The sequence below is a fragment of the Typopeltis vanoorti genome, chromosome 10 (genome assembly GCF_054136105.1).
Source record: "Typopeltis vanoorti isolate ZY-2024b chromosome 10, IOZ_Tvanoo_1.0, whole genome shotgun sequence".
Taxonomy (NCBI): Eukaryota; Metazoa; Arthropoda; class Arachnida; order Uropygi; family Thelyphonidae; genus Typopeltis; species Typopeltis vanoorti.
In genome coordinates, this window is record NC_143558.1 from 41382314 (window position 1) to 41394868 (window position 12555).

General features: G+C 34.4%; 1 protein-coding gene across 4 annotated transcripts in view; it reads left to right on the forward strand.

The window, feature by feature from the left end:
* Nucleotides 1-12555, forward strand: part of LOC150102363 (uncharacterized) — a 445051-nt gene that overhangs the window by 211816 nt on the left and 220680 nt on the right. For all 4 annotated transcript variants that reach the window (XM_090398788.1, XM_090398787.1, XM_090398791.1 and 1 more), the window contains exon 12: nucleotides 8091-8300. In XM_090398788.1, coding sequence (XP_090254914.1) covers nucleotides 8091-8300 — 210 coding nt within the window. The remainder of the gene's footprint in view (nucleotides 1-8090; nucleotides 8301-12555) is intronic.

Here is a 12555-nt window from a genome sequence, read left to right on the forward strand (position 1 = left end):
GATCTTTGTTATATTCCCATGCTTTCTCAACTATTTGTCGTAAAGTGAAGATCTGATCCTGACAGCCTCTATTTGGCCTGAATCCAGCTTGTTCTTCATGTGGGGGAGTACGTCAAAAAAGTTTTATATTGATAGGAAAAAAATTAAGTAATTAATTAAAGATAAAGAATATTACTTTCTTTTATCAATTAAACATATATCTAATATAGACAAAGACGTTATAAAGATCCTGTAAACTAAAATTTGCGAGTAGCACACATTGGGTGACTTTCAACTCTGTATTTTCTACAAATACTTTGATGGATGATGTTCCACTGTGCCCATGCATCATTTTTTTCATTTCATTTCTTACTTTTTCATTCGGCCAGTTAAACATGAGCATCAACTTCCCAACATACTTTTTGAATTGCTGAAACTCACTAAACTTGCTTCTCCTCTTCCCCTTTTATTCCATTTATTTTCTCTGGAACAGTTTTTCTCGCAAAATCCATTTCAGTCAATTATGGAGACTACAACTATGTTATGAATAATTACTTTAATTTTCCGACGTTTTGACCTTCATATTAAGGTCATCATCTGGAGTATACACATATATGTTCAAAGTCAAGCTATATTACATTTCAAACAGTAAGTTAGTGACAGTGATTTGATCAGCCATTGTTCTACTGGTCTGACCTCTAGTGGGAAAAAAAACTACATCAAAGCTATATTCTATAACACAACAAATTCATACAGACAATTTTATTACAGCAAAAGTGGTGGCCTAATCCATAATTTAACAAGAGTGTTGTTATATTAGATTTAAGATCCTAGAGTTCTTATTGTCCTAATTATAATTAATTCTTAAACCAAAAGGTTAAGTGGGTAGAATATGTGACATCTATATATTCTTGGGATTTTTAGGCCACCATTATTGTTAAGATTAGGGTGGTTAATATGAATATTAAGATCATCATCATCTGGAGTATACACATATATGTTCAAAGTCAATCTATATTACATTTCAAACGGTAAGTTAGTGACAGTGATTTGATTAGCCATTGTTCCACTGGTCTGACCTCTAGTGGGAAAAAAAAAACTACATCAAAGCTATATTCTATTTATAACACAACAAATTCATACAGACAATTTTATTACAGCAAATGTGGTGGCCTAATCCATAATTTAACAAGAGTGTTGTTATATTAGAGTTAAGATCCTAGATTTCTTACTGTCCTAATTATAATTAATTTTTAAACCAAAAGGTTAAGTGGGTAGAATATGTGACATCCATATTCTTAGGATTTTTAGGCCACCATTATTGTTAAGATTAGGGTGGTTGATAAGAATTTTGCAGGCCTCCTTAAATTTATGCTCATACCACATTTTTTATGATGTATACAACAGATGCCTTTCAAGTCAATTCTAAAGAAAATTAAAGGCACCTGTTGTTTACATCATACAAAACGGGGTATGAGCATAAATTTGAGGAGGCCTGCGAAATTCTTATCAACCTAACATGATTGTGGTCTCCATAATTTTGCTGAAATGAATGTTGATCACTGTGTAACAATCAAGGAAAGCGTTCCTTCCAAAATGTTTGCCAATCACTAAAACCACCAAGTTTTCAAGAAAAAATGTCAATAGGACATTCTTTAGAATGTGTTAATCAATTGCACGTAATTTGTTTGCTTTCATCACAGTTTCAGGTAAAGAGAAGTAGCAAATAAATATATTTTCTTAGTAAAATCTTACAAAACTTTTTATAACTATTTACAAATTTGAAAACTTCCTTAAATGTAGGGGATAGTAACTCTCATTAGAGAGAAAGAGATTTCCTTAGTCAGCTCAATTCATAATGTAATTAAAAATGCATTTCAGTATGTGCATGATTCTGTGGTTAGTTTCATATCAGATGACATTACTTGGTATAATTAGTTTTGTACTGTGGATATGCCCGTGTAGTCTCTTATGCAGTTACTATTTCATCATCATCATATTCTTGCCATGTACCCTCAAGGGGGGTGTACAGGATATGATAGTACTACATGAAAAATTTACATCATTACTAACTTCCTATCTACAATTTTCCTCCAAATCAGTCTGTTACTTGTCAAGACACAAATATTATCAGATCTTATATTTCTGTCATCTAAGGCACTTCGTACCCTATCAAACCACCTATATCTTGGTCTTCCACTGGATCATTTTCCTGCCAACCTGGCAGAGAACACTTGTTTTGCTAATCTTTCCTCGCCCATTCTGTTTAAATGACCATTCCACCTGAGATTAGCTCTGCTAACGCATTCCTGGATGCTGACAATGTCAAGTTCTTTCCTAATATCCTCATTTTTAATGATATTTCCATTGATACCATCTGTTCACGCCCTAATCTTTTTCAGGACTCATATCTGTGGTCTCTAGTCTTTGGTCAAGTGTTTTACTTCTGACCCAGCTCTCAGATCCATAAGTTAAAACTGGTTTGAACACTGTCTTGTATACAGCTAATTTAGTGTTCCTACTAGTTTTTCTCTTATTCATCATGAATTTATTCAATTGACTTCCTACTATACTAGCTTTATTGATTCTGTTATCTATTTCCATATTTAATTTACCATCTTCACTAAAAATCGTGCCTAAGTAGGTGAAATGTTTTATTTGTTCCACAGGTTCTCTGTTCACAGTGCAGTTGACATTTTCAACGATTCTGCCTATTTTCATTGTCTTTGTCTTTTTATTGCTGACCTTCATACCATATCTATTACAACAGTTATTCATTTTATTCAAGGAATCTTGCAGACTCGTAGTGGTTTTATTGATAAGTATAACATCGTCCGCATAAAGCAAAGAGCTTCATTAACATCTCCAATTTTGATATGTTTAATACCACTTTCCTTCATAGTGTGATCCATATAGATAATGAATAACAGAGGGGATAATGTACATCCTTGTCTCACACCAGATTGAACATTAAACCATCTTCCTGTACTTCCTTCAATTCTAACTGCTGACTTACAACTCAAATAAAGACTAAGTATTGCTTGATATAATGCCCCATTGACACCATATAACTGTAGTGTATTGAATAGGTTCTCTCATGGCACCTTATCATATGCCTTTTCCAGATCTACAAAACTCAATTAGAGATCTTTGTTATATTCCCGTGATTTCTCCGCTATTTGTCGTAAAGTGAAAATCTGATCCTGACAGCCTCTATTTGGCCGGAATCCAGCTTGTTCTTCACCAAGCTTTTCTTTTACAATTCTCAACCGTTTCTCAAGTATATTTGCATATATCTTACCAGAACACTCAGTAGGGAAATACCTCTGTAATTCTCACATTCAGTTTTATTTCCCTTTTTATATATGGGTACTATTAGAGCTCTACTCCAATCATCGGGAATTCATCCCTCTGTCCAGGCCTTCTGAACTATGCGGTGCAGCCACTGCAAGTCTTTTATACCACCATACTTCAGCATTTCTGGTGGAATATCATCTACTCCTGCTGCCTTTCCACATTTCAAGCCTTTGGTGGCTTTATCTACTTCAAGCATGGATATGTATTCTTGACTATATGCCTGTTAAGTGTTTTTTACCACTGTGCTATCAAGTCTTGTTTCATTTAGCAATTTCTCGAAGTAATTACTCCATACTTCAAGGATATCTTTTTCTCCCGTTTTCATGTCACTTTTATCATCTCTAACTACTTTTACAGTACTCTTTCCTCCATTTCTAAGCTTCTTCAATAACCTCCAAATTATTTTGCCACCTTCTTCATATTTATTTTCTATGTTCTTGTCAAAGTCTTTCCATGACTTTTGTTTAGCTAGTTTTACACAGGGTTTAGCTTTTTTACATTTGTCTCTATATTCTCTAAGAGCACAAGCTGACTTATTTGCCAGGAACTTTTGATATGCTTTCTTCTTTTCCTTCACTGCCTCTTTAACTTCCTGTGTCCACCATGGAGTTCTGATTTTTCTATCCTTGCAGACAACCTCACCACATGCCTCTCTAGCTGAATCGATCAGGACTTTCTTCAAGGCTTGCCACTGAATATCTAAAGTTTGGTTCCTGTTCTCAAACTCTTTCATTTTTCCTTCAATAATCTTTGTGTATTTTAGTCTACAGTTCACATCTGAGAGCTGCTCAACTTTTATTCGCTTTAAAACTTTCTTACATGTTATTCTTTTTAATATGAAATTCAATTTTATCCTGCTCAAGACTAAATAGTGGTCACTTCCAATTTCAAATGCTCTGGTGTCCTCCACAATGGAGAAAACATCATTATCAACAATAACATAGTCAATGAGACTTTCTTATTTCTTGCCTCTTCTCTCCATGTGAATTTGTGCACATTTTTATATTGGAACATGGTGTTAGTAATAATCAGTCCATGTCCTGAGCAGAAATCTAACAAATATTTGCCATTATTATTAGCTTTGCTCTTTTCTCCAAATTTTCCCAATATATTTTTGTATGTCTGACAATCATTTCCTACTCTGCTATTTAGATCCCCAACAAGGACCAACTTTACCTTTTTCATTGTGTCAGATGCTTTCTCTAAAGCATTAAAAAATTCCTCCACTTCTACCTTAGTAGAACCTTCTGTGGGACCACAGGGACAAGTACGTCTCATTGTCCAGTTCCCCATTCTGATATTTGCCCTCATCACTCTACTTGAGACTGCCTGCCATTCAAGAAGATTAGCCTAGTATTTTGTATTGAATACTATGACTACTCCTTCTTTTCCTTGATTGTCATTGCCTGATTATAACATTTTGTATTTATTGCTCAGAAAGATCTCACCAGTTTTTGTCTTTTTTGTTTCAGTCATTCCTATGATATCGATCTGGTACTTATCTAATTCTTCAGCTAGCTCCATTTCTTTGCCATTCATGCTTCTTATGTTGATAGTACCGATCTTTAACTCTGCTGATGTTGAGTTGGGGTGTTTTTTCTTTGTTCCAATAGCTGACTTTTCGCTGTTTACCCTGGTTCCCTGGTGAAAACAACAGGGCCTTGTTTAACCTGGCAATGACCCAGCCAGCATGAAATTTTGTTATGTTGTGCCATCATTTTATAATTTGGTTTAAACCAATAAGAATTACAATTTGGTCGGCTAAATCCCAAATTGCCAGCCCATCCTCGTTTGTTCAGTATCTAGGTGAATACCCAACAGGTTGCACCACAAGAAGGTGAGGATTGGACATTAGGTCAGAAGCCCTGGTTGGTTCCCTGCATTCCTTTAAAGGTGATGTGGAATTTCCTCTGAGTTATACAGCTTTGAACCTTAAGCACCCTGCAGTTACTATTTTACTTATTAAAATAGTCGAAGAATTGTGGGTTTATCACCAAAGAACAAAAGGTCACATACCTTTTGTTGTTTGGTGATAACTACAGTAGTAGGTAATCTCCTAGACAGTAGCTGTAATGGCAATATTAACTAGAAGTAACATTAGCAGAAAACAATTTTCCCACTCACCTCCCTCTCATAGCAAAAAATATAATGCATCGGAAATGATACTCAGCTGTTTATAAATCGAGAAAACACAATAACACTCACTTTGATACACTTACTAGATCACAAAGCAAAAAAAAAAAGCAATGCTTCTCTTCAGTTTCCAGCTCCTTCTCATCAGAGTAAACAGAGTGGGTGCCATTAGTTGGCTAAAATGTTATTCAAAAAAAGTGTTTCACTGTGCATCCATGAAGTTGCCTAGAAGCAATAATGACAATTTTGGTGGTAATCCATTAGCATGGGAATAGAACAACTGTAAAGTCATGTTGCCTGAGATCAACACTGTCAAATAAAGGGTTAAGCAATATTGATTTTATTTTTAGTAACGTTCATTTAGTTTATTGTTTGAATATATTGTTTTTTGTATTTTAATGTATAATTTTAATTATACCATGATCAAATCCTAAAATAGAAATTGTGTGATGTTTGCTGTATTAAGAATGCTAATTGAAACAGCATCTCTTTAATTTAAAAAAAAATTAGAAAAATCAGAGTGAGCACAGTGTCCATTTGTATTCTGATAAAAATGTTACTGTTTTATGTTCTCATCTTGTTTTTCCCCTTTTTCTTGTATTATTATTATTTATTCTTATATTACTACTATTGGATTGTGATTGTCCATTTGACTGTTTAAGTTAGTGACAAACACTAAATTTCAGAATAATTGTGAAATTTGGAATTTGTTTTGTCTTTGCAAAATACTTTTGTTGCTCTTCTGTTTTACATATTATGTAAAATCCTGCAACATGGGGAAGAGAGGTTGCTGGCTCAATGACACTATCTCTTTCCTCTTCCAAAAGTTGTCAATGAGAACTACCTAAAGGCTTGTTACAGGATTATATCGCTATTTGCAAGTCTCTTAAAAAGGTTCTTTCTGTTATGCCTGTCATATCTATTTTAATTTGATATGGTGTTTGTATCATTCTCCATGGGAGCCTTCGTAGCTCACTCAGTATAGACGAAACCCTTTGGTCAGAAAGACCTGGGTTCAATTCTCGTCGGTGACAGAGGAACCTTTATCTGGTCTCTTTCTACTCAAGATGAGTTAATTGGTCTCATACGGAGGTGGAGGATTTTTTCTCGTGGTAACTCAGGTTTTTCATCCCTCAAAACAGGTAAACTGGTCCTGTGAACATATGCACAGCTAGTCATAAAATATACCACGGCAATGAAAGCAGCCAGAAACCACCTTGCTCATAATCATCTCCCTAGCATGGTAGCATATAGCTCCCCCTCCCCCGTTTTGCATAGGGAATAATCCTAGAGAATAGGATTATTCTCTATGCAAAACCATTACTCATTCTTGTTCGTATCTCCCCTTTGAGAATAATTATGCTCCTATTTGAAAAACGTCTGTTATATTTGTACTCCCATCTACAGAAGAGACAGCAATTGAAATTATGAAGGAATGAACCTTCTATGAATGCTGTATCTCTTTAATTATCTCACTTATGGGAATCCCTTCTTTTTACCAGCTAACATGTCATAATTTCAGAACTATTTCGATGACTTGCTTTTGAATTTTCTGCAGTACTTTATGTGCTGATTTTAAGATAGCAGTTGCTAATCATTGTGCATTGGTACAAATGACATTTTCATATTTTCTAGTGTCATGTTCATCCTTTTAATAACTCTCTTCACCTTTCACTTTTTTTGCAGTGTTTTTTTTTTTTGGGGGGGGGGATGTCCATTAAAGCCATTGCATAGTAGCTTTTCATTTCTTGGTCCAAATTGTATGAAGCCTTACTTTGTCAGTCAAGTTGGCATTCTCCTTATACACACTAACTCACTCACTAATCTGGAGAGACTGTCTTCAGTTCTACAAAAATTCGTAACACCAATTCTTGTAAAAGGTACGAATAACAATGTTTAGCTGACCTAAAATGTTTTCTCCCTCAAGCCTCTCTAATTCAGCTGCAATTTTTTTTCTATCCTCATTAATTGAAATTAGTTTTCATTTTGGACATGTTATTTTCAGTCTAATTTCCAGACATTTAAAATAGCTTGAACTGTAATGAAATCTTTGCATTACTGAACTTTACTTACCGAAGGCTTATTGCAGGACAAAAAGAAGCCCTTGAGTTGCAAGATTTTTAATGAAAGGTTCTTTGTTTTAAAAAATGCCAGTTTCTTGATCTTGGTCAATCTCAGAACTTGCTGCAATTTCTGGGTAGGGTGCAGAGAACTTGCATTTTTTTTATGTTATTTTTTGTTCAGGAACACTGTCAGTGGCAGGATTTTTTACCCCTGAAACTCTGATTTTTCTCTAAAAAAAAAAAAAAAAAAAAAAACATGCCTTAAACAGACATTGACTAAGCCTTTGTTGCTTTGGCCATGAATTCCACCTAGTAATAGCAATTCTGATATACTGATGGAACAATGAAATCAGTTAATCTGCATACTAAACTCAGTGAGTTTATGGCATGTTAATATCATGGTTTTTTCTTTTCATACTAGATTTTCTGCTCCTATTTGCTGTAATATTCTAGTGAACAAATAAGAAATTGACTGCAAATTTTTTTTTATCTAAGTTTGATAATAGCACCTACGGTTTATTTCTTTGTTGGAGCCTAACATTTTAAAATATTTTTCAGGAACACAGCCAATGGCGAGCTGAATTTGAAGATAAAGCATTGACATTTCTGTGCAATCAGATTGATTCTTCCAAAGCAGTTACTATAACTGATATAAATAAAAAAAATTGTGCTTTAGAAGATCTTGCAAAGAAATTGGAAGAGATAACTGGACAGAAACTGTCATTAGAGACTCAAGTACAGTATTACAAAGTTGCACTTTCAGAAACGGTGAGTACTTGATCTCAATACAGTCACAAAAATTAAATAAAGCATCATTAAAAAAAAAATTATAGAACTCTCTAGTCTTCTCTTTCTCATCCTTTGTATGTGAGGGGCTCTCAAGCCCCAGCCATGTCAAAAAACCATTGAAATATTAAAACAAAAGCAAAATTTAAAAAATCAGTCATGTTTTAATCACTGAGTGTGAAAAAGTAAATATAAAATAAATACTTTTGAACACATGCTCCTATATATAGTCACCTGGTTCCCACCAGGAACATCATTCTCATTTTCAATATGTAAAATCTTTTGTGGTGAAAAATAGAGATATTTTTCACCTATTTACATGGACCATAAAATACATATAATTAGAAATGTATGTAACCTACTGCAATGTAATAAATTTTGTAATATAATGTTAGAATAACTGAATCTAGAACCACAAGCAATTGTAACTAAAAAGATCAGACAGGATTAGGCTAGTAAACTGAAGGTCAACAACAGTCTCAAAGGTTGCCAGATTATGAGTTTTGCTGCCAAAACCTAACGTAAGTGTGGGTGACATAAGGGAGCCTCCAGCAAATCCGGGAAGTTTTGGAAGGCCAAGGAATGGCAAATGATATAAAAGGTGGAGATTGAGGGGGCGAAAGCTCTCATTTTTTTTGTTCCTGTGGCAAGCTTTTCGAGGAGGGTAAGAGTCGGGGTCCCGCAAACAGTAGTTCTGGAGAGCATGGGGAATTCTCTGGCAGAAAAGGCCGTATTTCAAGGTAACCTTCCATGAAATTCTTCGAGTGTTCCGACCCACGTTTGTGCTGATTTGTTGCAGCCGAACCAGTTCCTGACATCACCGAAGATATGCAGTACTGTTACAAGGAAGGAACTTGCGAGATGACAACCGTCGGATGGTGACCGATCACAGCCATAGCGCAAGATTAAGAAACGAGCCAGCGGAATTCACCCTTAACCATTTAGGATTCAGGACTGTACATGATATAGTGAGCTTGTAAGTAAATTGCTTTATGTTAATAGCCTACAATTTGTGTACAGATGATAGATGTTGATTCTGTTTAACTAATGGCATGAAGAGGTCAGAAAGCCGAACGTGATACTGTAGACTTCAATAATGCTTGTGTTAGATAATGCTTAGAATGTGTATGGTATAATTTTGCCTTATATTATTTGTAATGAGAGTAAGGTTATGTGTGCTAAAATCCATCCACGTGTTTAATAAGTTGAGTGTAAATAATTTCTTTGTCTAATGCTTTAAGGGAATTGTTTTAATGAATGTGTGGAGAATCACACGTGATATGTTCTATTTACTTATATTTTTGTATATAAACTATCTAAGTTAAAATAAACATGTTTGGTTTTGTTAATAGCTTGCCTGATCTTTGTTAGCTAATGCACTGTCTCATAAAAACAAATTGAATCTGTGTGACCTAACTAAAGTAACAGCCACGACTGAGTAATTCGGAGTTGCTTGAGATAAAATTGATTTTAGGGTTATTATACGTGCTTAGCCAAAATATCTCTTGTATGTAAAAGAAAGATAGAAAATTCTTTTACACAATCCTTAATGGCACAGTCGTTAACAAAAATAAATTTTTAAGGCTTAATACATTTGAATTATAGCAATGTAGATTTAGAATTTGGCCCCAGCCAGAGGCTTTTCCTCAGTCTACGATATTAGCATGTGTGTGAGAGCTTACTTTATGGCATTGGGGGGGGGGGGGTGAGAAAGCTAAATAGATTACTAAAGGATTAAAGTTAAATAATAATATTATATGTGAGTTTGAAATCAAAGCATATAGGCATCGTGTACAGGCTCAAGCAACCACGAAAACTAACGAAGTAAGAGGGGAAATACATAGAGTAAAAAAGTAATATCATAAACTATAATAAATTTAGATTAATCCTTTATCCAAGTGTAAGCAAACAAAGTTTTCACCTGAAAATATCTTCAGGACTAAGGTAAGGTAGTGCAACTCCAAGCAAAGGTGGACCAAGCTCTCATCTCTCATCCACCTTTGCTCGGAGTTGCTTGGTGTTGCACTACCTTACTTCAGTCCTGAAGATATTTTCAGGTGTAAACTTTGTTTGCTTACACTTGGATAAAGGATTAAACTGAATTTAATATAGTCTAACCAAATGAAAAATAAACTTCCAATAACAATATAATAAAATAATAAACTATAAATTACGAATTACTAAACATTACAAATATCTCTAAACCAACAAAATCTGTGAAAGTGGGATATATTACGAACACCGATATTTTGACACCTAAAGCAGTTCAAAGGATCCAGGATGTAAAGTTCAACTGGGCAGTTTAGATATTCAGCCTTTTACTCCAGTTTGAGAAAAAAATAATGAAACAAGGAAGACTGTAAGAGTTAGACACTAAAATGCCCTAAATTTGAGGGAGATCATCCTGCTTGCTCTTGAACATACCAAAGGTGGCAGGATGAAAAAAGAGACCCAAAATATAAAAACTGAACATATTGGTAAACTTTTCTAAGCCAAGAATGTATCTGTAGGGTGCTTGACAGGTATGTCAATCCTGTCTTCTCATAATTAAAACATTGCTGAATGGTATTTCCTTGTTGTCTATAATTCATAAAAGAAAATAACAGATGTGGAATCACTATAGCAGACATACCAAAAATGGTTCCACCACAAATGGAATGCACGTTCCATTATTTTTTAGAATTCGCACCAGATCCAGTTGACCACCAGACCCTCTGATAGATGGTCCATCTACAGACAGCATAGATACATGTGTTCTCCCCAGAACCAGATAAAACAATGTACCTACTGCTCTGGAAAAAATCCAATTTGATGATGTCTCAGATATTTTTCCTAATGGCAATGATATGATACACTGGCTGTTCACAATTTTCTAAACAGAAAAGATCCAAGGTTAATGAAAATAAAAACCTAACGTTTCCCTCCCTTTTTATTATTATTATTATTATAGATAGGAACTATTACGAATGCTTTACTTGCTTGGAATTCGACTTTCTAACCAAGTTTGCTGAGTTATGCAATGTAGCGACTGCAAAATTTTTATACCTCCACATTTGAGCATTATTGGTTGAGTGTCATCTATTCTAGCTGCCTTTTCCAGAATTAGATGCTATACATATGTATGTATACATACATACATATATTTATTTATTCTCCTGTTTTCATTCCACTTGAATTTTTTTCTAATACTGTTCTGTTTCTTCTTTTCCAGGACTACTTCTTTAACTTCTTGCATCGGCTGTGTTGTTCTTATTTTTCTATCCTTGCAGGCAACTTTAACACATCTCACTAGATGAATCAGTCAGTGTTTTCTTCAGAGCTTGCCACTGAGACTTCTTTGTTTGTGCTCCCATGCACAAAAGGTCTGATTTATACCTGTAGTACCTGGTATAAATGCCATGGATGTGTTATGAATTTTATTTTGCATTTTTTATTTAATTTTTTTACATAGTCTGGAAATCCTGCTCTAGAGACCAAACATGAAACTTTTCAGGCAACTGGAGGCCTCCAATTAACAGGGAGGTGGAGGTGGTCTAATACCGTTAAATAAAATTAATCTCAAATCTGAAGACATTCTCAAACATTCATAGCAGGATTCAAAAACCTGCAGCATCTTGGTTGGAGAGTAGATGCACTAATCACCCACTCAATCAGCCTGGCCATAGTTTGGTTCATTTTTTAAATTGTTTGTTTATTTTTGTTATTATTTTTTTCTTAAATAAGGTTTGTATATTTGAGTCTACAGTTTACCTGTAAAAGCTACTCAACTTTTAATTGTTTTGAAAACTCTTATGTACTGTTCTTTTTAATATGATATTAATTTTTATCCTACTTATAACTAAGTGATCACTTCCAATTTCAAATCCTCTGTATAATCTTGTATTCTGAACTAGTATGAAGAAAATACTCCTTGTGTCTTCTCTCCACATGAATTTGTATACATGATGATATACTCTTAAATAAATCCAGTACAAGTCTGATGGATTCCTTAACTAATCTGAATAACTGCTCTGTGAAAAAATTAGAAGAGTCCTGACAAATAACAGACTAATTTGGAGGAAACTTGTCAATTGGAAGGTAGCTACCAAGCTACGTTCTAATTGACAATTTTCCTCCAAATTAATCTGATATTGATAAGTAAGAAGTTTGTTATCACTGTCATGACCTTTTTTGCATTCCTTGAAGATACATGTCAAGAATTTATTAATTTTATGGCTAATTAGCTATTTTTTTTTTT